The following is a 26,458-nucleotide window of genomic DNA, read 5'->3' on the forward strand; positions in this document are numbered from 1 at the left end:
TACTAGGGACTTGTTGATTTAGTTTGACAATTACTGTTTAGATTTAAATGATCAGATATTAGTTCGAGTAAATAAAAAAGGATGTTTATTAATTATTGTATAAAAGATTTTGGTAATATGAGACCACATTACAGGACTCGGCAATTAAATCTTTGCTGAGAAGAAAGGTGACCAGCAATTTTTGTTTGTCAATGCCACAGTGTGCTGATTAGTGGATTATGGATTAGAAACATTTGACTGTTAAATTACAAAGTTCTTCAAGTCACAGAGGTAGATCCTCAAATTTACATCAGCTGTCCCCTTGTTTAAACATGCCATGAATATATTACATTAAGTAAGATACACCTAGTAAAACCACAAGGTTGAAATTTTCAAAGCCAAGAATGGGATTTAGCTATACAATTTACACTGCAGTAAATGAAAAATTAAATCCCCAATCAACTTTGAAATTTCAGCATGAGTTTAGAAAAAAGTTTAAGAAAATTGGACATTAAGTATTTGAAAAAGCTTATAACAAAACTATGAATTATGATTGTAGATTTTGGTAGATTTAGTGCCAGTAACTGGTAGAAAAATATACTTCGCCAAATTACTATACCTGAAATATTTAATTTTTACATGTTCTCCATCTTCACTCCTAGAAAAACAGAATATAATTGTACATGATATTAACATTTTTTTAAAAAAACAGTACATTAATTTAAAAAGATACAAGAAATATTGCTTTTTACTGCACAAAGTTCTAGAAGTCTCCATTCTTTAGGAACTGTTCCATAACGCAAGACCAAAACCTAATAAACTGCACTAAATTTAACTTTGAATTTTCACACAGTTTAAATATTATAGTCTAATAATAATGGAACACACAATTAGTTTAGGCCCCACATTTGGTCTACCATAAATCTTGTAATCTGGTGAGAAATATTACACAGATTTTTAACACTCATACTACTGCCAAGAAAAACAAACCAACCACAGTACAGGACGGACCTAAAATATTTTGTATTTTGTTCAATCAGCACATTTTTCTAAACATAGCCGTAACATTAGTGATACCAGTGTATAAAAATATAAATGAAACAAATCTATATTGTCTTCTGTCATGAGAAGCTAAGGAGAAATGGTAAACATTTGCCAATGGAATGAAAGTGGTCAGCATACAAAAATTCTGAAAAAAAAGTATTTACAAGTGTAAGAATATACTGTAGCTGGTACATTGTCACTGATCTGAATAACTTGCCCTTAACTCCCAGTCCCCCCGCCCCGCCCCATCTTCCCCATCAACCAGGAATCTTGTCCTAACCCATTCCTTACTTCCTGTAGGTCTGGCTCTTACCCCCTGCATTCAAATCAGACAACTTTCTCTTCCACACTGCCTGGTCTCAGAAGGAGGTCAGTGAGAGCACAGGCTCCTTGTCTCAGTGCACAGAATGCAGCAACCCAGAGCAGCAATTGCAGGGAAAGTCCTGCTCAGTCATGAGCTGGAGAATGATCAATGCAAGTGAAATCTTCAGGGAAATTCAGCATAGCTTCTGAGCACATAATCACAGAAAAGTAGAGTTGAACAGGACCTCAAGAGATCATGTAGTCCATCTTACAGTGCTGTGGCAGGACTACATATACCCAAGCCATTCCTGATAGATGTTTGTCTAATCTGTTCTTAGAAACCTCTCATACTGGGGATTCCACAACCTCTCTTGGAAGCCTATTCCAGTACATAACTATCCTTAGATAATTTTTCCTATTATCTGTGACAGACCATACCCTTATGTTCACCACTTTTACAAAACTCTGATGCATTTTGTACAAAGTATGCCTTGTGAGGTATCATCTGAAAATTCATAATCTACTGAACATTATTGCCTTGATAGAATATGTGTAGCAACATTGTATGTAAAGTTCAAAGATTTTACTGTATGGCATTGCTGAGACATGCTCCAAGTTAATAACAGCAATCCAAACCAGTTCCTCAGCGAAAAAAGGTTAGACAGCACCTCAGTCAGATGTCAATATAATCAAGTGGACTATTACCTGGTAAGGAAGCCATTCTTTGGCAGAAAAAAGAGTGAGTGAGAAATTTACATTTTGGCAGTGGAATAGCAGGGGGCTGCTGTCCAAAACAGATTTGCCGTTGCCTGAACCCAAGCTGGAGAGGATTCTCTCAAAGATACATGCTTTAAGAAGGGGGGAACAGAGGACACACATCACCTCTCCCCTCATCTTTACTCATGCATCATCAACATTTGAAAGACAAAGGAAACCTTAATGAGCTGGGGGAGACTGGTCCTTATTGAAGGAATTCAGCCAGTAAAAGCATGTGATGAGAAAAAACCTTTACTTTGAATTCATTTAGCTTGTTAAGTTAGGTGTCAGTTTGCATTTTACCTTCTATTTCTTCGTAACCAATCCTGACTTTTATGCCTCATTATTTATAATCACTTAAAATCTTTCTGTAATTAATAAACTTTTTGTTTTATCTAAACCAGAGTGTGTCTGGAATAAAATGTCTGGAGCCTCCACTTGAGATAACAGGGTTTGTGCATATCATTTCCTATTAATGTAATGATGGACTTTCTATGAGTTTGTACTGCACAGAAGGAAAGAACTGGTCAGTACCAAGACGCACACTTCTAGGGACAAGTCTGGGACTCTGAATTTGCTGGTGTTACTCTACAATATAATTCAAGAGTGAATGGCTAGAAGCGCTCGTATCATTCAGCTTGGTGTGATTTTGATTGCTATAAGCTGTGTGTGAACAGGCCGAGAATGACTGTTCTCAAAGCAAAGCAGTATGAAACGCACCCTGGTTGTAGGGTTGAGAGGATATAACTGTACAACTGTCCAGATTGTACCCTGGGGAATGTCACCCTAACCTAAATCCCCTTTGTTGTAGATCAAACCAATTAGTTCTTGTATTACTTTCAGTGGACATAAAGAACAATCAATGACTGGCCTCTTCATAACAGCACTTAAGATATTTGAAGACTTATTATCAGGTCCTCAACACAGTCTTCTCTTCTCAAGACTACACCTGTCCAGTTTTTTTTTTTTAACCTTTCATTATAGTTCAGATTTTCTAAACCTTTTATAAATTTATATTGCTCTCCTCTGGAATCTCTCCAATTTGTCCACATCTATCTTAAAGTATTGGACACAGTATTCCAGCTGAGGCCTCATGTAGTACGGGACAATTACCTCCCGTGTCTTACAAACAACACTCCTGTTAGCACACCCCAGAATATTAGCCTTTTTCGCAATTGCATCACATCATTGGCTAATATTCAGTTTTGATTGACTATAGTCCCCAGGTACTTTTCTGTAGTACTAATGCCCAGCCAGGTAGTTCTCATTTTGTGGTTCTTCATTTGATTTTTATTTAAGTGTATTACTTTGCACTTGTCTTTACAGAATTTTTTATGGTTGATTCAGACCAATTCAGGATGCCCCAGCATCCCTTTTCCCCCGCTCCTCTCCTCAGGGCAATGTATGGGGCAGGAACTTCCCCAACTCTCAAGAGAGGCATGTGGGTTCTCCCCAACCATCCCTGAGATACAGCATATGGTGCCATGGCCCACCTCCCTGGGATAACAGCCTTCTATTGCTAGCTAATATAGTTAATTTCTGTAGCTCAAGCTGTCTTGCAGTGCTGAAACTTTAGGGTTCAAACTCTGCGGATGATGCAAGATTTGGGCAGCCAGGAGAGGGTAGAAAGATGAAGGCAGTTTTACAACCAAGTTCTGTGGTATACCTTTTTCTTTTTTTAAAAGACATCTTCAAAATTACATACAATAAAAGTAAGTGAATTTTCTATATAAATAAACCACTTGAAACGTCAGACTTGTTGACATGCAGCCTTAATTCTGCCTCCATGGACTCAGGATAGTGTATGAGCATGCTATTAAAAACTTTTTAAAATAAGAACCTGCCTCTTAAGTGCAGTGGTCCAAAATGAATGCGGAGCAGAATTAAGGTTGCCTGCACAATCCAATCAGGAATTTCCTGACTTTTGAATATATTTTTGTACACAACTGATGTTTAATTTCTGAGGCATTATACATCTGAATTATAGTACACTGTACCAGAAATTTGGCTATATAAGCTGCCTAAACAAATTTTAGTCAGTGAGGTCTAGTTGGCTCAGGGAATTGTCAATAACTAGATTAACAGCACTTCAGAAACTCTAGATTCCTGGTTAAAATTAGTACACAGTAATTATCTGTCATGGGCTTGAAAAATTAATTTTTCGTTGAGTTTGAACTTTCCCATGGAACACTGGAATCCTATGCCATAAATTCTGCAGGAGCTAAAGCTGTTAATTTTTCAGAAATGGATGTGTTTGGACTATTTATTTAAAAACCTTAAGAAGTGCAGGGAACATCTGAACATATGTGACAGTGGAAGTCAAATGTTTACATTCTGGACACAGTAGTTTGTTGAGGTTCAAGAAGAGAAACTGCTTTCACTGGTACAAATGCAGCATGGCAATTTTATTTTTATTTCATTAACATGATGATTCTCAAGCTGTAGTCTGTGGACTAAAAGAAGACTAGAGAGAGCTTGCTGGTCCTGTGTGCTAACTCTCTTCCTTCCTTCCAGCTGCTAAACATTCAAAATACACCTTAAAGTACCATACTTTCCTAACAGTATTTTCCATGCATGGAATAGCTGTAGCTGCCCCAGGGATATTATGTGCTCGTGGATGGGAGAGGAGCAGTCCACAAGATAATCTCAGCATTACAGCATGTTCCACATTATGAAAGAGTTTGAGAACTCCAGCATCAAATCTTTCTAGGTTGCACTTCTGTCTAGATGCTTCTGTGACTGCCTACCCACTTCATCATTATGCCAGCACCATATTTTGCAGTTCTAGGTTTAATAGCTAATTAGCCAACCAACCAGACACTTCAAGTGATATTCTTGTTTGTATTTGTAATAACCCTATGCTCCAGGTTAGCATGCCTTTACTGAAAAAAGGGGGATCGAAAAAAGTTACAGTTTGAAATTCTAGCCCCAGAGGTATACTACCAAGGTCTTGGACCAGAAAATGCCATTACAGAAATCCGCCTAAAATCAGCTCCAGGGAGTCAGGACCCCGTCTGTCTACAGTTCTTGATCCCCCAGGATTTCCAAAGAATGGATGTGCAATATTGTTTTCCTTTAAAATAAATATAATGTAATGGGAAATGCCACAAAAACGTGATGAAGTTAAGCAAGAATAGATGCTTGCCTCCAACTAGTATTGTCTCATCATGATGTAGAGAAGAATAAAAGCAGATCACTTACTGGTTATCAAAATCACTTCCTTTGCGCTTTTTTGGAAACTCAACAGTAAACGTGTTGAGCGAACAGGCAGTGGCAGGGTTGGTTATTGGATTCATAAGGGTGGAGACTGCAGAGGCAACACATTGGCTCCCTTCCATCACAAGATTATCTGTAAATGAAAAAAATTATCACAATAAAGCAGAAGAGTATTATTCGTTCATTTTTATTTTGATCTTAAAAAAACAATTCTCCATGAAAAAGTATCAGAGGGGTAACCGTGTTAGTCTGGATCTGTAAAAGCAGCAGAGTCCTGTGGCACCTTATAGACTAACAGACGTTCTGGAGCATGAGCTTTCGTGGGTGAATACCCACTTCGTCAGATGCATGTAGTGGAAATTTCCAGGGGCAGGTATATATATGCAGGCAAGCTAGAGATAATGAGGTAGTTCAATCAGGGAGGATGAGGTCCTGTTCTAGCAGTTGAGGTGTGAAAACCAAGGGAGGAGAAACTGGTTCTGTAATTGGCAAGCCATTCACAGTCTTTGTTTAATCCTGAGCTGATGGTGTCAAATTTGCAGAGGAACTGAAGCTCAGCAGTTTCTCTTTGAAGTCTGGTCCTGAAGTTTTTTTGCTGCAGGATGGCCACCTTAAGGTCTGCTTTAGTGTGGCCAGGGAGGCTGAAGTGTTCTTCTACTCAGAAGCATCCTACTGCAAGACAAACCCAAGGAAGAAACCAACAGGACTCCACTGGCCATCACATATAGTCCCCAGCTAAAACCTCTCCAACGCATCATCAGGGATCTACAACCCATCCTGGACAATGATCCCACACTTTCACAGGCCTTGGGTGGCAGGCCAGTCCTTGCCCACAGGCAACCTGCCAACCTGAAACGTATTCTCACCAGTAACTGCACACCGCATCATAGTAACTCTAGCTCAGGAATCAATCCATGCAACAAACCTCGATGCCAACTCTGCCGACATATCTACACCAGCGACACCATCACAGGACCTAACCAGATCAGCCACACCATCACCGGTTCATTCACCTGCACATCCACCAATGTGTAATATACGCCATCATATGCCAGCAATGCCCCTCTGCTATGTACATTGGCCAAACTGGACAGTCGCTACGGAAAAGGATAAACGGACACAAATCAGATATTAGGAATGGCAATATACAAAAACCTGTAGGAGAACACTTCAGCCTCCCTGGCCACACTAAAGCAGACCTTAAGGTGGCCATCCTGCAGCAAAAAAACTTCAGGACCAGACTTCAAAGAGAAACTGCTGAGCTTCAGTTCCTCTGCAAATTTGACACCATCAGCTCAGGATTAAACAAAGACTGTGAATGGCTTGCCAATTACAGAACCAGTTTCTCCTCCCTTGGTTTTCACACCTCAACTGCTAGAACAGGGCCTCATCCTCCCTGGTTGAACTACCTCATTATCTCTAGCTTGCCTACATATATATACCTGCCCCTGGAAATTTCCACTACGTGCATCTGACGAAGTGGGTATTCACCCACGAAAGCTCATGCTCCAAAACGTATGTTAGTCTATAAGGTGCCACAGGACTCTTTGCTGCTTTTACATGAAAAAGTACCTCATCCAGAGCTCTGGGTGCCTTTGAGATACACTTAAATCCACAATACTAAAAGTGGTACAATATAAATTGTCAAATGAAGCAGCATTTCCCCTTTCCCCCTAACCCTAATAAAACATCATCTAACTACCAGTCATTAGAACCAATAATACTTAAAATGCATTTGCCAAATGCACAATCCCACCAGCTACAATCCCATTCTATAATACCTCTGACTTCCAAAAAATGCATGCTTATAGATTCATAGACTCTAGGACTGGAAGGGACCTCGAGAGGTCATCGAGTTCAGTCCCCTGCCCTCATGGCAGGACCAAATACTGTCTAGACCATCCCTGATAGACATTTATCTAACCTACTCTTAAATATCTCCAGAGATGGAGATTCCACAACCTTCCTAGGCAATCTATTCCAGTGTTTAACTACCCTGACAGTTAGGAACTTTTTCCTAATGTCCAACCTAAATCTGCCTTGCTGCAGTTTAAGCCCATTGCTTCTTGTTCTAGCATTAGAGGCTAAGGTGAACAAGTTTTCTCCCTCCTCCTGATGACACCCTTTTAGATACCTGAAAACTGCTATCATGTCCCCTCTCAGTCTTCTCTTTTTCAAACTAAATAAACCCAATTCTTTCAGCCTTCCTTCATAGGTCATGTTCTCAAGACCTTTAATCATTCTTGTTGCTCTTCTCTGGACCCTCTCTAATTTCTCCACATCTTTCTTGAAATACGGTGCCCAGAACTGGACACAATACTCCAGTTGAGGCCTAACCAGCGCAGAGTAGAGCGGAAGAATGACTTCTCCTGTCTTGTTTACAATACACCTGTTAATGCATCCCAGAATCACGTTTGCTGTTTTTGCAACAGTATCACACTGTTGACTCATATTTAGCTTGTGGTCCACTATGACCCCTAGATCTCTTTCTGCCATACTCCTCTCTTTCTGCCATACTCCTTCCTAGACAGTCTCTTCCCATTCTGTATGTGTGAAACTGATTGTTCCTTCTTAAGTGGAGCACTTTGCACTTGTCTTTATTGAACTTCATCTGGTTTACCTCAGACCATTTCTCCAGTTTGTCCAGATCATTTTGAATTTTGACCCTGTCCTCCAAAGCAGTTGCAATCCCCACAGTTTGGTATCGTCCGCAAACTTAATAAGCGTGCTTTCTATGCCTACATCTAAGTCGTTGATGAAGATATTGAACAGAGCCGGTCCCAAAACAGACCCCTGCGGAACCCCACTTGTTATACCTTTCCAGCAGGATTGGGAGCCATTAATAACTACTCTCTGAGTATGGTTATCCAGCCAGTTATGCACCCACCTTATAGTAGCCCCATCTAAATTGTATTTGCCTAGTTTATCAATAAGGATATCATGCGAGACCGTATCAAATGCCTTACTAAAGTCTAGGTATACCACATCCACCGCTTCTCCCTTATCCACAAGGCTCGTTATCCTATCAAAGAAAGCTATCAGACTGGTTTGACACAATTTGTTCTTTACAAATCCATGCTGGCCATTCCCTATCACCTTACCACCTTCCAAGTGTTTGCAGATGATATCTTTAATTACTTGCTCCATTATCTTCCCTGGCACAGAAGTTAAACTAACTGGTCTATAGTTTCCTGGGTTGTTTTTATTTCCCTTTTTATAGATGGGCACTATATTTGCCCTTTTCCAGTCTTCTGGAATCTCTCCCGTCTCCCCTGACTTTCCAAACATAATAGCTAGAGGCTCAGATACCTCCTCTATTAACTCCTTGAGTATTCTAGGATGCATTTCATCAGGCCCTGGTGACTTGCAGGCATCTAACTTTTCTAAGTGATTTTTAACTTGCTCTTTTTTTATTTTATCTTCTAAACCTATCCCCTTCCCATAAGCATTCACTATGTTAGACATTCCTTCAGACTTCTCAGCGAAGACCAAAACAAATAAGTCATTAAGCATCTCTGCCATTTTCAAGTTTCCTGTTACTGTTTCTCCCTCCTCACTGAGCAGTGGGCCTACCCTGCCCTTGGTCTTCCCCTTGCTTCTAATGTATTGATAAAAAGTCTTCTTGTTTCCCTTTATTCCCATAGCTAGTTTGAGGTCATTTTGTGCCTTTGCCTTTCTAATCTTGCCCCTGCAATCCTGTGTTGTTTGTCTATATTCATCTTTTGTAATCTGACCTAGTTTCCATTTTTTATATTACTCCTTTTTATTTTGCAGGTTATGCAAGATCTCGTGGTTAAGCCAAGGTGGTCTTTTGCCACATTTTCTATCTTTCCTACCCATCGGAATAGCTTGCTTTTGGGCCCTTAATAGTGTCCCTTTGAAAAACTGCCAACTCTCCTCAGTTGTTTTTCCCCTCAGTCTTGATTTCCTATCAGCTCTCTGAGCTTACCAAAATCCGCCTTCCTGAAATCCATTGTCTCTATTTTGCTGTACTCCCTTCTACCCTTCCTTAGAATTACAAACTCTATGATTTCATGATCACTTTCACCCAAGCTTCCTTCTATTTTCAAATTCTCAATGAGTTCCTCCCTGTTTGTTAAAATCAGGTCTAGAACAGCTTCCCCCCAGTAGCTTTTTCAACCTTCTGAAATAAAAAGTTGTCTGCAATGCAGTCCAGGAACTTATTGGATAGTCTGTGCCCCGCGGTGTTATTTTCCCAATATATATCTGGATAGTTGAAGTCCCCCATCACCACCAAATCTTGGGCTGTGGATGATTTTGTTAGTTGTTTAAAAATAGCCTCATCCACCTCTTCCACCTGGTTAGGTGGCCTGTAGTAGACTCCTAGCACGACATCACCCTTGTTTTTTACCCCTTTTATCCTAACCCAGAGACTCTTAACACTTCCATCTCCTATGTCCATCTCCACCTCAGTTCAAGTGTGTACATTTTTAATATATAAGGCAACACCTCCTCCCTTTTTCCCCCGTCTATCCTTCCTGAGCAAACTATACCCATCCACACCAACATTCCAATCATGTGTATTATCCCACCAAGTTTCAGTGATGCCAACAATGTCATAGTTGTATTTATTTATTATACAGATGAGCTTTCTGTGAGTGAGCAGAAGATCAAAATATTGGGCCTTTTTCAAGCCAGGGACCAAGCACAAACAAAACCTTACATGGATACACATACAGTATATAAAGAAACTCTAAATGACTAACAAAATTTCTACAGCTCTATACTTTAAAAAGCAGCTAGGCATCCTAAAAATATTTTGTACAAATGGAATCGCAGAAATGTACGACTGGAAGGGATCTTGAGAAGTGACAAAGTTCAGATCCCTGCACTGAGGTATGGCCAAATAAACCTAGACCATTCCTGATAGGTGGTTGTCCAATCTGTTTTTAAAAACCTGCAATGATGGGAATTCCACAACCTCCCTTGGAAGCCTATTCCAGAGCTTAACTATCCTTATAGTTAGAACATTTTTCTTAACAGCTAACCTAAATCTCCTCTGCTACAAATTAATCCCATTACTTCTTGCTCTATCTTCAGTGGACATGGAAAACAATCACAGTCCTCTTATAACAGCTCATAACATATCTGAAGACTTATCAAGTCCCCACTTAGTCTTCTTTTCTCAACACTAAACATGCCCAATTCTTTCAACTTTTCCTTATAGGTCAGGTTTTCTAATCTTTCATCATTTTTGTTCTCTCCTCTGGACTCTGTCCAATTTAGCCACATCTTTCCTAACGTCTGGTGCCCAGAATTGTACAAAATACTCCAGCTGGGGCCTCATGGGCCATGAGTACAGGACAATTACCTCCCATGTCTTACATACAACACTCCCATTAATACATTCCAGGATGCTATTAGCCTTTCTCATAACTGCATCCCATTGTTGACTCATGCTCAATTGGTGATCCAGTATAACTACCCAGATCCTTTTCAGCATTATTACCAGCTATCCAGTTATTCCCCATTTTGTGGTTGTGCATTTGATTTTTCCTTCCTAAGCAAAATACTTTGCATTTATCTTTACTGAATTTCATCTTGTTGATTTGAGTCCCATTCTCCAATTTATCAAGGTCATTTTTGACTTCTAATCCTGTCCTTCAAAGTGCTTGCAACCCCTCCCCGGTTGGTGTCATCCACAAATTTTATAAGCATTCTTCCCATTCCATTATAGTACTGGACCCTTGTGGGACCCTACTAGATACGCCCTCCCAGCTTAACAGTTAACCACTAGTAACTACTCTTTCAATCAGTTGTGCACTCACCTTATAGTAATTTCATCTAGACTGCATTTCCCAAGGTTGCATATGAAAATAGGTGGTGGGACTGTGTCAAAATCCTTACTAAAAATCAAGATACATCATGTCTACTGCTTCCCCTTACCTACCAACCCAGTAACACCAGCAAAGAAGGAATTTAGGTTGTTTGGCATGATTTTTGTTTGAAAACTCCATGCTAGCTATTCTTTATAATTTTATTATCCTCTAGACGCTTACAAATTGATTAATTATTGTTCAAGTATTGAAGTGAGGCTGACTAATCCATAATTCTCCAGGTCCTCTGTTCACTTTTTTAAAGATAGGTACTATGTTTTCCCTTCTGCATTTCCTCTGGGTCCTCACCCATCCTCCATGAAAGTAATTGCTAATGCTTCCAAGCTTGCTTCAGCTAGTTCTTTAAGTATCCCAGATGAATTTCATCAGGACCTGCTGACTTGACTACCTCTAACTTATCTAAATATTTCTTTAACCTGTTCTTCCCCAATTTTGACCTGTGTTCCTTCCCCCTTGTTAAAATTAATTGTGTTGAGTATCTGGTCACCATTAACCTTTTTAGTGAAGACTGAAGCAAAATAGGCATTAAACACTTATTAACTTTCCTTCCCAACATAGTAAATTATTTACTACCATTTTCAAATCAAGCAAGAAAAGTTACACGAGTACGTAGGTACCTGTAATTCTTCAAGATGGGTTGGCCATCAGACATACTCCATTTAAGGTATATGTGATGGGTTGGGTCACAGAGATCCCCTTGGGACTGTCACCTGATGGGTTCAGAGGTAGTCTCAGCCCATTTTCCCTGCCAGCTTGGGACTTCAGAACCCTGCCTTGTTGAACCAGGCACATCAGCCTTCTGCAAACACAGGCCTAGGTCTGAATCACGTCCCCAAAGCTGCACACTTAACTGAAAACAGCTTAAGTGCTCCTGTCTTCAGCACCACCCAGATACCCAGTTCCCAATAGAATCCAACCCCCAAATAAATCTGTTTTACTCTGTATAAAGCTTATACAGGGTAAACTCATATTGTCCACCCTCTATAACACTGACAGAGAGATATGCACAGCTGTTTGGTCCTCCAGGCATTACTTACTTACTCTGGAACAATTAATAAGCAAAAGTGATTTTATTAAGTATAAAAAGTAGTATTTAAGTGGTTCCAAGTAGTAACAGATAGAACAAAGTAAAACAAAACACTCAAGTCTAAGCCCAATACACCAAGAAACCGATTACAGATAAAATCTTACCCTCAGAGATGTTCCAAAAAGCTTCTTTCACAGACTTAAACTCCTTCCTGGTCTGGTCCCAATCCTTTCCCCTGGTACAGTTCTTGTTAGCTCCAGCTCAGGTTGTAACTAGGGGATTTCTCATGACTGTAACATCCTTTGTTCTGTTCCATCTCTTTTTATAGCTTTGGCACAAGGTGGAAATCTTGTGTGTCTCTGGGTCCCCACCCCTTCTTTTAAATGGAAAAGCACCAAGTTTAAGATGGATTTCAGTACCAGGTGACACTGATCACATGTCCTGTGAGACCCCAACCCTTCATTCTTCCTAGCCTGACTCTCAGAAAAGCTTGCAAGTAAACAGAGCCATCTACAGATAATTGTCCTGATTAATGGGAGCCATCAAGATTCCAAACCACCATTAATGGCCCACACTCTGCATAATTACAATAGGACCTCAGAGTTATATTTCATATTTCTAGTTCCAGATATTAGAGTGATACATTTATACAAATAGGATGACCACACTCAGTAGATTATAGGCTTTGTAATGACACCTTACAAGAGACTTTTTGCATGAAGCATATTCCAGTTATATTATATTCACACATATTAGCATATTTTCATAAAATCATATGGAGTGCAAAGTCACAGTATACATGTGCCCAAGGTTGGAGTCTTTTGGCAAGCAGTGTCTGCTGTGCCCACAAATGTGCTCTAGAATTCAATGCCCCATAATGAGGGCATAAAAGGACAGAATGGGAGAAATGCCATTGTTTCCTCTCCACAGCAAAATCCAGGTGACACAGGACTAAAAGGGATAGAGGATGAGTCATGGAATATGTAATATGACCAACGCCTCTTTAAGAAGTCCAGTTACTGCATAAGCAAGCAACCTTTCTTTCTTATTCAAATGCTTGTCCTTTGGCTACTTGACTAGTTAAGGTGACTCCCAAGCAGTGGACCAATGTAATAGAGATTGGAGCTCAGGGTATGGCTACACTTGAAACTTCAAAGCGCTGCTGGGGCAGCGCTGTGAGTGTGATCGCAGCACCAGCGCTGGGAGAGAGCTCTCCCAGCGCTGCACGTAAACCACATCCTCTTTGGGTGTAGCTTGTAGTGCTGGGAGCCGCGCTCCCAGCGCTGCGGCACTGATTACACTGAGGCTTTACAGCGCTGTATCTTGCAGTGCTCGGGGGGTGTTTTTTCACACCCCTGAGCGTGAAAGTTGCAGCACTGTAAAGCGCCAGTGTAGCCAAGCCCTCAGAGTCTTAGGACAACAGAGATTCTAACATAGCCTTTCCAAACTCAGAATCTAATCTGAAAGCTTCAATGACAGCACATTGCTTTTGAAAATGTGTGAACAGATTCCCAGGTGTTTGCTTTGCATAGGTCCACAAAAGGAAAACAATTTCAAAGATGCTATAGAGGCTGCCTAACTGAAGGTAAAATGAGCTCTGAGAGAAGCAGGAGGACTCACTTTAGCCACTTCATAACAGGATCTCACACAGATCTCCATCTAAGACCATCACCAGACAAGATGGTTTCCCCTTCATCTTTTCTGCTTTTTAAAGAAAAAAAATCTTGATGCAAAGCCAAAAGATGTTGTCCTCTATGAATAAATGCTAACGCACATCTGACAGGAAATGGAGCTTAGCCTCTGTCTTAGAAGCATGTGGCTTAGTGAAAACATCAGCAGATGAATCTGATGGTTCAAATGGAAGTCTGCGACAACTTTTGGTAGACATTAGGATAATGTCTATGTGACACTTTGTCCAGACAGAACATGGTATACTATCAAGGCCTCACCTTTCTTGAGGAGGTAACTGCAACTAAAACTGCCATTTTCATAGAGTGAGAGATGTAATGATATGCGCATTGCCATTGGTCCAAAGGAAGGCCCATCAGTGCAGACAGAACTAAGTTAAGATCTCACACTAATATCCCACACTTATGGGTGGAAACATCTTAGCAAGACCCTTCAAACACTTTACAACAATGTCAACATCTACTGGAGGGTGATATATGGACTTTCAACCTGCCCTAATTATGATTCAGTCCTTAATTACATGAGAATATGTTATTTTTCTTCAGGACCCCTGCCAATTTAAAGCATCAGATGGATGTACAAGAGGGCAGAAATAAGATTGCAAAAGCACCTGTAAATCTAGCATTTCCTAACATTTGAGTTCTTCACTTTGCCATCTCAAAAATGTACGTTTGACATAGTTGGGGTTTTTTGTTATTTTTTGCATTTGTGTGTATTATTTATATATGATACAGAGGAAAATTCACGTTTCTCTCATGGCTTTTTTTGCTCTCATTTATAGCAGAGAAAGCTATGAGAAAAGTGGGAATTTTTTCTACATTTTATCCTAATTAATAAAATTTCACTCTTAGTCTATGATGACTTTGAATGTGAATACACCCAAATATTTTATATTAAAATCAGTTCCTGAACATTTATTTTTAGCACTGCCCATTTTGTTAGGTTGTGTCACTGTCCAGTCAATAAGACTCCAGGAGAACACTTCAGTAATGAGTAGTTTAATGGGATACTCTGAGAAACATTTTCCACATTGAAATGGCTCCTTCTAACTGAAAATCCAGAAAAAAAAATTCAAACTGCTAAGCATCCAAAATTAATTTTTTTAATGGAAAAATATATGTAAAAGTCATAAGTAAAACTTATTTTTGTTTAAGAAACAATTACAATGCTGCATATTGCAAGTAAGAACTAACGCGCTTTATTACAAATAGACATTAAAACATACTGCAGCATCTTAGAATAAAGTTGGGTTAGAAACAAAATATTTTTGGTTATAGTCACAAGAAATGATATTGGCACAGAATGGGCCCATTACCTTACTCTATTCCTACATTTTTTCTGAAAACTTTACCAAGCATAACATAAAATGATATCAAAGCTCAAGTTTAAAGTCATAAATGACTCTCAGTAATATATGCAACATGTGAAACAGCAGTAGTTGTAGGTAATTAACTCTGTGCAAATTTGAGGTTAAGTAACGTCAACCACTTACAAAGTCGCACCAAGTCATACTATTTAAGCCGAACATCTGTCCAAATGATGCGTTAGACTATGAAGAGAATATCTTTTCCTTGAGTTTATAACTACAACTTGCCATAGGCTGAAACAAATTGCATATCTCAGCCTTGGATAGAGTACTGTACCAGTGGTCCCCAACAACATGGCAGGGGAGAGAAGCTGCAGCCCCACGCCTGCCGGGGACAGAGAACTCTGAGGCTGCGAGTGCCAGTGCTCTCTGTCCCCGGCAGGCTCGGGGCCGCAGCTTCTCTCCAGCTTCAAAAAGAGCCGCAGCCCCGCACCTGCCGGGGACAGAGAACTCCTGGGCTGCGGGCGCTGGTGCTCTCTGTCCCCAGCAGGTGAGGGGCCGCGGCTTCTTTCAGGCACTGGTGCTTTCAGTCCCCGGCAGGTGCGGGGCTGTGGTTTCTTACCTTCTTGTCAACTGCTGCAAATGGACCATTTTGATTACCACTACAAAAAGTTTTTTCTCCTGCTGGTACTAGCTCACCTTAACTGATCACTCTCATATGGTAACACCCATTGTTTCATGGGGGGGGAAGAGTGTGTGTGCATGTGTGTGTGCGTGCGCGCGTCTTCCCACTGTATTTTCCACTGCATGTATCCGATAAAGTGGGCTGTGGTACACAAAAGCTTATGCTCAAATAAATTTGTTAGTCTCTAAGGTGTCACAAGTACTCCTGTTCTTTTTGCAGACACAGACTAACACGGGCTGCTACTCTGAACCTTAAAATTAAGTATTGATTAAGAGTATGAGCTGGACCTATTTCAATCTTTGGAATAAAAATGTTACAGTCTTTCACACAAGTTATGATATGTATAACTTAACAATAAAAGTAAGAAACAATGTATATAGTCATTTGTCTACCACATCTTAAAGAACAAGTATTAGCAAACTGACAGTGGAAATTGACAAGAGTAAGAAATATGAATTACTATAAAATATGTGACTCTATGGTACATTATCCTTCCTATGGGTGCTTCTTGGGGGACAGGGGCCAGAAGCTGTGCAAACCCAGCACTAGGGGTGGGGGGGGGGGGAAGAGAGAGAGAGAGAGAGATTTGGTTTGCTTCTATTTCCTCACAAAAAGTATAGAGAGTGTGGATCAAATACATTTCCCCCTTTTGAACTGATTTTCATGGAAGCTTGAAGATAAAAAAATAAACTCCATACGCTATAAAAACAAATATCACTGTTTCACATCCATTTAAACAACCAAATGCTGTCCAGCTTCCATACACCAGGAGACAAACAGGAAAAAAATACTGACCTATTTTCAGGCAACTAGAATGAACACACACAGGAATAAAAACCCAAACACCAAAAGCAAACTACAAGTGATAGTCAGGGCAGGAATTCATTCTCTCTTCTATGCCTCACAGCTGGTTGGTTACAAAGCATCTATTTCTTTCCTCAGATGGAAATCATGGAAGGGAGCAATATATACATTTTAAAGCAGAAAAAGCCCAAGCTGCTGCTAATTTTGAACCTCATTCGGTTTCAGAGGGTCATGGTCGAGAACAAAGATCATCAAACCTAAGCATATTCACACACAACAGAAACACCACACTTAAGATGATGGATTAAACTAGCACACATCAGAAAGCCGACACCTAACAGACATATTACACACAAACTTTTGAATAACGCAAAGCAATATAAATTAAAAAGTGTATATCAACCACTAAATAAAACAAAAGCAGTGCATTACAGACCAGGGAAAAGGTTTTTAGCCCAGTTCATCCAAGTGCAGATATAGGTCTACAACAGTGATAATAAACCAGATCAGTATGTGACTATTCAGCATAGGATCTATGTGTGGGTGTACATGATGAATAACAAAACAGAATCCAACCCTGCAAATGCTTCCTCATTTAAGACTTCAAGAAGACTGCATGGGCAGGTGAGCTGGCAGCATCGTGACTGTGCCCTGGGCCAGAGAGTGACTATTTAGCCTGGGGGAAAGTATGTCCATTAATATAATCGAAGGGTAATACAACACAACAAATTCAAGAAAAGCAGTGTGAGACTGGGATAATGCATTGGGAATGTCTTAGACACACACATGCAGATGGGGCACAACACAGACACCCAGGATAAAAGACACAGGACACTGCATGTGTGTGTATTTATATACCGTGATACAAAAATACACCCGGGATACAATGCAGACACACACACAGAGAGAGAAACAACCTGTGAAAGCAGAATGAATTATATTGTGAAAATAGACAGGATTAAAGAAATGCTGTCTGTACCTTTAAGCAAAATTGCTGGAATGCTGCAATCCAGGTGTCAGGAATACAGACATTAACATAGAACAATTGCACCGTTTAAGAGCAATTGGTGAAGTATTAGCCTCAGATTGATAAGAATTAGTAAGGAAGTAGGATATGCATGCTGTGCCCCAGGTGAATTTTACTGTTTTGCTTTCTTTGTCCCTTTGTCTAATTCCCACTCTTTTATCTGTATAAATAAGACTGTTTGGGTCTTGCATGGCCACTCACATTATCTGGGTGTTATTGGCAGAGCGCTGTACTAATAAAACAGAGTGGTCTGACAAATTGTGAGTCCTGATTCTAACTTTGACAATTTGGAGGTTCCACCGAGATGGCAACCGTCTTCACTGGGGCCGTGTGATTCCTGACCGTTTTGTGGGACGACTGTGGCAGCTGGCACCTGGGCATTTGGCCCGAGTGGTCCTCCTTCTGAATGGAAGGGTGCACGACCACAGTGAAGTCTACGCCATCGAACCTGTTGGTTCCCACTCTGTTCTGGTAGGGATCCCGGGATCTGACATCAGGAATCTGGTCAGGTAATTATTTCTGTGTTTTGTCCGGACTGAGGACTGTCCTGTCTCTGTGTCTATCTGTCCTCTCTGTGGAGTGTTTGAGTCTGGGTGCCGTCTCCATCCGGGGATCGGCCAACCAAGAGGTTCCTGTCCCTGTGGTCTGAGTGAGTGAAATCTGCACAATCGCAGCAGCACTGCACCTTGGGTAAAACCCTTGATGTGAAAGCAAAGGCGATTGAGGCAGTAGCCTGTGGACTCCTTTTGTGTGTTGCACTGGGTATCGCTCTGACAAACCTGAATTTCCTTCTTGTGTGATTGGTGTGTAAAGTCCTCCTGTATGGGTAACCAGACGTCTGAGTTGGGGCAGTTCCCTAAAGGAATGCTGGCTCATTTTATGTATTTTAGGAAGGGTCCGGACTCCTGTAAATTTCTGGAAAAATGGTCTAGGTTAACTCAGGGAGATCCCAAAACTCAGTGGCCACTGTTAGGATCTTGGGACAAGGACCGAGCAGATGTCTTAAAAGATAAACTTGCCCAATCTAAAACTAAATTGGCAAAAGGAGAGGTTGATTGTTTCATGCAATGGTGGGAAGAGGCAAACTGTAGATGGATAGAATCGAAACTCGCCTCTCTCAAAGATTCAAATGATAAGTTAAAAGCTTTATTGGAAACCTCCTCTCCCACCACTAGACCAAGCGCTCCCCTTTACCCGGTTCTCCGAGCAGACCCCCCTTCATACTCCTGTCTCCGGGTGGGAAAAGACGAAGAAAACCCCTTGCTAGATTCCGGGGACGAGGATGAGGAAGACACATTAATTGGCCTGGAAGCCTTGCATCGGATCAATAGACGGCCACCCACGCCCCCAGCTCAGGGACAACTGTCACCAGATTTCCTGGCTCAGGAACAATTCCCAGAGATCTCCAGTTCAGACCCGTCCGGATCGTCCGGTACTGCCGAGGCCCATTCCTCTGGACTCGCTCTGTCTCATAAAAGCTTGCGCTTGGGCCTTAAAAATATCCAGGCTCCCCTCCGAATCCTGCATACTGGGGGCCAAGACGGGAGTCCCACTTGGAGCTATAAACCCTGGCCTCGCACAGAGCTCCTTTCAATTGTAAAAGGCTTTCCAAAGCCCCAAGAAAATCCTACCAAATTTGCAGAGGAATTTTTGTTAGTATGCGATACCTACGAACCCTCTGAGGCAGACTTCCTGCAGCTGTGCAAGCTACTTGTAGCAGCCCCTAGTGAGCATGAAAAATGGCTCACAGCACAGATTGCCTTGCTGCTGACCACCACTCTACTTTACCAGACACTGGTCCTAATGCTGAATACCAGAAAAAGTGTAAGGAACGAGCTAAAAATCTATTTGAAGCCAACCCTCAGGTATGGACTCCTAAAACCAACTGGACGGTCATAAATGGCTGTAAGCAACGACAGGGAGAAAACCCGGGCGACTATCGCACCCGGATAACTGACACTTTTCTGCAACATTTTGGTATACAGCAACCAGATAGAAATGGACAGGGCACCCTGGCTAGTGCGTTTGTTAATGGTCTCCTGCCTGCTATTGGCATTATGCTAAAACGAATAAGTGTTGGGTGGGAGACCGAAACCATGGACAAATTGCAAACAGTGGCAGATCACTGCCAATGTACTTTAAAAGGAAAGGAAGAACAACCAGCTCAACAGTTAATGGCCTTGCAAATACAGCTTTATTCAGGGCAGGGCAAACAGTACGGGGACGGGGAAAATACCAGGGACAGGGATATGGTCATGGGAGGGGCCAGGGAACTGGATTTTCAGGTCATGGGGATGTTCGTAATTACTGTAAACAGCCGGGACATTGGAAGAATGAATGTCCGAGCTGGCCTGGTAACTCTGTGAATAACCAGCTAGACCCCCTGCCAGCACAGCCAATCAGTCCCCAGCCTTACTTTGCCCCATAGCAATGATGGGACACCGGGGAACCTCGGGAAATTTTAGCTCCTTTACTACCTCTCACTCCCACGGGTGAGTGTGTGTTAACTATCAATGATCTTTCTCTCCCTTTCCTTGTTGATACGGGAGCTTCGCTCTCTGCAGTTCGTACTACCGACCTGCCTGCGGTTCTCCGCTCCGGAAATGTCCGCTCCGGAAATGTCCGCTGTGGGCATTACAGGAATCCCAACCCCTTATCCCCTTTCAAAACCTCTACCGGTCCAGGTTGGTCCTCCTTCTGCAGATCATGCCTTCCTTCTCTCTGATTCCACTCCGGTAAACCTTTTGGGTGGGGATCTGTTATGTAAGCTTGGCTGCACCATATACTGTTCCCCGGATGGGGTCTATTTACAAATTCCCCAGTCCTCCCTGAGTGATTCTGTAGCCTCCCTGCTGTCTGAAACACTCCTTTCCACTCCGGTCCCTTGTTGCCCACTGGTCCCGTCCCTTGAACACCTAATTTTGCAGGTCCCATCCTCTCTGTGGCCAACCCATCCCTCTGAGGTGGGCCGCTTAAATACTGACCCCGTCTGCATTACTGTTGACTCTTCCAAATCCCTGCCTCACCTATCTCAGTACCCTTTAAACCCTGAGGCAGAGGCTTCCATTGCTCTGGTCGTAACTACCCTGCGGGAGCAAGACATTATTGTTCCCTGTTCCAGTCCCTGTAACACCCCTATCCTCCCAGTTCGAAAAGCTGATGGCAAATCATGGCGATTTGTTCAGGACCTTCGAGCCATTAATCGTATTGTCATACCCATTTTTCCTGTTGTCCCAAACCCAGCAACGATCCTGGCTTCTACCCCACCAGCTGCAACTCATTTTACTGTCGCTGATTTGCGTTCTGCTTTCTTTTCTGTTCCAGTTCACCCTGACTCCCAGTACCTCTTTGCCTTTTCCTACAAGGGACAGCAATATACATGGACCACGCTCCCTCAGGGGTATACGGAAAGTCCATCTTACTTTTCCAAGGCATTAGCCAGAGACCTAGCTGACCTTGTTTTCCCATCCGGGTCCACTCTAGTCCAATATGTAGATGATCTACTCCTCTGTTTCCCCTCGTTATCCGCCTCAGAAACTGACTCTTCAGTGCTCCTTACTGCCCTAGCAAACAAAGGTCACAAGGCTTCTCACTCTAAACTACAGCTCTGTCAAGCCTCTGTCACATACCTTGGTTTTCTCCTCTCCCAGAGTTCCCGTACGCTTTCTCCCACCCGCGTCCAGGCTATCCTTAGCTTTCCCCAACCCTGCTCCCCACACCAGGTCCGAAAATTTTGGGGCATGGCTGGATTTTACAGGCAATGGATTCCCCAATAAGCCTCCCTTGCAAAACCTCTCCAGGAACTCACTCAGCTCTCTGTGCCTAATCCCATGCCATGGCCACCTGAAGCAGACTCTGCCTTTGTTTTCCTCAAACGAGGTTTGGCTTCTGCCCCTGCTTTAGGGTTGCCAGACTATTCTAAGCCTTTTACCCTCTTCTGCCTTTTCTGCCATGTGCACTTGGAGCTCTCACTCAGGTGCACGGAGGCAAGAACCGCCCAGTGGCTTATTCCTCTGCCACTTTGGACCCTGTGGCCCAAGGCCTATCCCCCTGCCTGCATGCTGTGGCTGAAGCAGCACACCTAGTCGAAATGTCTGAATCCCTTGTCCTTCGCTCCCCCCTTACTTTGATGGTCACTCACTCTGTGGAAACTCTGCTGTTACAACGCAATACAAGCCACCTCTCCTCCACTCGCCTTACCAGGTATGAACTTCTACTGCTGTTGGCTTCGTATATCACCATAAAGTGTTGTTCTCAATTAAATCCTGCCACTCTCCTTCCCTTGTCTAATGACGGTGATCCTCACGACTGCCCTGCAACTGTCTCTGCTATCACCGGCCCGCGCTCTGACCTTTCTGATGTCCCTCTCCCTAACTCTGACCTTGTTTTGTTTACTGATGGTTCCTGTTTGAGACAGCGAAGGTCGTCTCCTTGCAGGATACGCTGTAGTGTCACTCTCTGAAACCCTAGAAAATGCGCCTTTACCTTCTGTAACCTCAGTGCAAGTTGCTGAATTAGTTGCCCTCACTCGTGCCTGCTTTTTGGCAGAGGGACGCTCCGCCACCATTTACACTGACTCCCACTATGCTTTTGGGGTTGTACATGACTTTGGCACCCTCTGGCAAGCTCTGGGTTTCCTTACCTCTGCCGGTACTCCTATTAAAAACAGCCCCTATATCGCTGCTCTCCTGTATGTAGTTTTACTTCCCTCTTCCCTAGCTATTGTTAAGTGCCCTTGCCACTCCACGGCGGATACTGATGTTGCTAAGGGTAACGCATTTGCTGATGCCTCTGCTAAACATGCTGCTGCCATAGACCCTTCCCCAGATGCATTTCTAGGTTCCCTCTCTGTTTCTATATCACTGCCGTCCCTCACTGAACTCACCCTGCTCCAGGACCCTGCCTCAGAAACCGAAAAAGACTCTTGGGTTGCCCAGCGTTGCTCTCTACATCCTGATTCCCTTTGGCGTTCGCCCACTGGTGCCTTTGTGGCCCCCTTTTCATTCTACCCATCGCTGGCCGCCCTGCTACACGGTGTTTCGCATGTCGGAAAGGAGGGGATGGTCTCTGCTGTAACTAAGGCGGGATGGTGGGCCCTCCATTTCAGCCCGCCACTGTGCCGCCTGTACCATGTGCCAAAGCCACAATATTGGTAAATCTATAAAACTGGCTCAGGGATTCCGGGGCTTGCCCCAAGCGCCCTTCTTGCATTGGCAACTTGATTTTGTACAAATGCCTAAGTGTCAACGATATGAATTTATTTTGGTTATGGTATGTTTATTTTCTGGTTGGATTGAAGCCTTTCCTTGTCGCAAGGCTGACTCACTATCCATTGCTAAATGTTTGTTAAATCATATTATGCCTGCCAAGGGAATTCCTGCCACTCTGTCCAGTGACTGGGGTACACATTTTACCAGACAAATTGTCCAACACCTGGATCGCATATTACATGTCACACACCTGCTGCATTGTCCCTACCACCCAAAAAGTGCAGGTGCTGTGGAAAGGCAAAATAGTATACTTAAGAATAAGCTTGCTAAGATTTGTGACTCCACAGGGTTAAGCTGGCCAGCAGCTTTACCACTAGCCCTTATGGAAATGTGATCCACTCCATCCCAAAGGCATAAACTGAGTCCTTTTGAAATTGTTATGGGACGCCCTATGCAAGCTGTGGCTACCATTACCCCAGTCCCAGACTTGAACTTGACTCACAGTACGCTCCTTCAATATTGCAAGGGATTAATGCAAGCTGTAAGTCACTTCCATTCACAGGTTCAAGCCGCCTGGCCGATGGAACCCACCTCCGATGCCTGCCACAACCTTGAGCCAGGTGACTGGGTCTACGTACGGCACCACCATCGAAAACACACCTTGGAACCTCAGTGGAAGGGTCCTCATCAGGTACTGCTTACTACCCAGATAGCTGTTAAACTATCTGGCATCGCAGCATGGATACATGCTTCACAGTGTAAGAAGACACCCTCCTCGGCGAACCAATCATCACCTCAGAACTGTGCAAAGTCAGTTTTGACTCCAGAAGACGACGTAGAGGAACAGCCTGCAATACCTCACAATCTATGCTCTCGTAAGGGTTGCCAGAAGCAGACGACAACCTAAAGCAAGGCCCACTAAAAGAAGCAGTAGTGAGCCCAGCGCCTGCTGCCTGGTAGACAAAAAACCGTGACTGCGGTTCCCTCAGTTGAGGTTGTCAGAACTAGAAGGGCCTTGCCTCCAACATGCGCCTCTGGTGGCACCTGTTCCTCGGCTGCTGGTGTCTTAAGGTCTGGGGAGCACACAATGACAACGCTTTTATCCAGCAGCAAAGTGTGGATAGCTCAGACCCTTAATATTTCTAAATGCTGGGTCTGCAGCCACATCCCAGCCCACTCTCAAGCTGGTGTTCCTGTCCTGACTATCCCACTCAATTCCCCAGACCTCACTGGAGGACCTCGTCCGTTTAACAAAACACAGAACAGCAATGACACTTGGGAAGCAGTGGGAATAAATGTATCTAAATGGCTAAGTGTGGTGGAGGGAAAAGGTCATTGGTGTTGGGTGTGTAACGGGACAGGGCTGGATCTGGGAAAAAGCCGTTGCCTTCAGCATATTGTGGCCAATGGTGTATGGGATTATTCAAACAAAACTAAAGAGTGGCGGGCCGGGTATGGGGATATGAATTTTTTCTCAACCTGGGATCAAACAGAAAAATCAATCTTCCAATGCCATACAAACACTACCACTCCTCGTAAGGAGAATTACCCTGTTCCCTTTGGAGGATATTACTCCTCATTTGCAGATGACTATGTAACAAATAGATGCAATCGACCCTTCCCGGCCTTAATAGGCCATCATTGGGTTTGTGGAACCAAAGCTTATACTGCATTACCAGCTAACTGGTCAGGTATCTGTTATCCTGCTCGACTCTTCCCACAATTCCGAGTGCTAGGGTCCCTCCCATGAGAATGTCTCCGTAATTTCAGGCGAAAAAGAAGGGACTTACCAGATGCCCAATGGTATATAAATAAAGTAAGCACCTTAACCTGGGGAGAGGCCATTGGTGGTTCCCTTATCCCACTTGGGGGAGCAATACACCATGCAAAAAGACTCCTGAGGTTACAAGCAGTAGTTGAAATAATGGCAAATGAAACCGGAGAAAGTTTAAAAACCCTGGCCAAAGAAACAGGGGCGATCCGACAGGTGGCCCTCCAAAACCGTCAGGCATTGGACATAGTGCTGGCGGTCAAAGGTGGGACCTGTGCTCTCATTGGAAAAGAATGTTGTGTGTTTATACCTGACAATACCAATGAGGTAATAGATCGCGCTAGCCACTTAGAACAAATAGCATATCTTCCCCATGAATAGCCGAGTTCTTTATGGAAGTGGCTAAGTAACCTGTTCAATTTCTCTGGCATAGGAAACTGGTTGTTTCAGGGAGTCCTGACTGTCCTGTTTGGAATCCTAGTGATTTTTGAATGCTTTCAGTTAATCTCCTGTTGTATCCAGAATTATGTCACCCACGTGACTGCCCCAAAACAGAGTGCTAATATGATGATTTTGAATATCGCTGATGAACAAACAGATAAGGAACGGTTAATATGTGGAACCTAGCCCAATGTTGGTCATGGCGAAGCGTGACCAAAAGGAGGGATTGTGAAAGTAGAATGAATTATATTGTGAAAATAGACAGGATTAAAGAAATGCTGTCTGTGCCTTTAAGCAAAATTGCTGAAATGCTGTAATCCAGGTGTCAGGAATACAGATATTAACATAGAACAATTGCACCGTTTAAGGGCAATTGGTGAAGTATTAGCCTCAGATCGATAAGAGTTAGTAAGGAAGTAGGATATGCATGCTGTGCCCCAGGTGAATTTTACTGTTTTGCTTTCTTTGTCCCTTTGTCTAATTCCCGCTCTTTTATCTGTATAAATAAGACTGTTTGGGTCTTGCATGGCCACTCACATTATTGGCAGAGCGCTGTGCTAATAAAACACAGTGGTCTGACAAATTGTGAGTCCTGATTCTAACTTTGACAAAACCCAGGATAAACACACACACACAAAGAATGTGTGTATGTGCACACACACACACAAACCCACCCAGAGTAACACACAGACAGAGAATGTGTGTATGTATATACACACACTTGGGATACAAAAATACGCACACTCGGGAATGCACCCCTGGACACACCCGAGGACGAGGCAGGAGCTCCCCATTCCACCCCCGCCCCGCACGGGGTACAGGGCAGCCCCTCGCTGTCTGTCTGTCTGTCGGGGGGGGTCCCACGCTCGCTGCGGACAGCCCCAGCCTCAGCCCCCCTCACCTGCCGGCGCCGCTTTCTGCTGCTCCTCCTCGGCCCGTGCCTCGGCCATGGCGAACGCCCCCGGCCCTAGCGGCATGGAGCGGGCGAGGCGAGCCCGCCGGACGAACAGCTGCACAACCCCCGCCGCGGACCCGTCCGAGCCCCGGCTCTAAGCACCGACCCGTCAGCCGCGCGCTTCTCGCGAGATCTCCGTCAGAGCGGGCGGGGGGTGTTGTCGGGGCGAGCTTGTGGCCTGGCTCGGCGCCTCGCAGGGGGCGGGAGGTTCTTGGCGGGAGCGCGCACGCGCGCGCTGTACGAGCTCAGCTCCCCCGCTCTCCCTGTCACAGGGCTGCAGGCGGGAAATTATCCTCGTGCCTTTTCCCCGGCCCTCCTCTGCCCCCGGCCGGCCCGGTGGTCGCAGCTCGTCGCTCCCAAGTCCAGAGCGTGTAGCCGAGTAACGTC

General features: G+C 43.4%; 1 protein-coding gene across 1 annotated transcript in view; it reads right to left on the minus strand.

Moving 5' to 3' along the window:
• Window positions 1-26,186, minus strand: part of ARNTL2 (aryl hydrocarbon receptor nuclear translocator like 2) — a 66,886-nt gene extending 40,700 nt beyond the window's left edge. Inside the window, exons 1-3 of the mRNA XM_030540715.1 lie at window positions 26,018-26,186; window positions 5,284-5,431; window positions 599-637 (exon numbers count right to left, since the gene is read on the minus strand). Coding sequence (XP_030396575.1) covers window positions 599-637; window positions 5,284-5,431; window positions 26,018-26,093 — 263 coding nt within the window. The 5' untranslated portion in view covers window positions 26,094-26,186. The remainder of the gene's footprint in view (window positions 1-598; window positions 638-5,283; window positions 5,432-26,017) is intronic.
• Window positions 26,187-26,458: the final 272 nt, after the last annotated feature.

Source organism: Gopherus evgoodei, chromosome 1, assembly GCF_007399415.2.
Source record: "Gopherus evgoodei ecotype Sinaloan lineage chromosome 1, rGopEvg1_v1.p, whole genome shotgun sequence".
NCBI classification, from domain to species: Eukaryota; Metazoa; Chordata; order Testudines; family Testudinidae; genus Gopherus; species Gopherus evgoodei.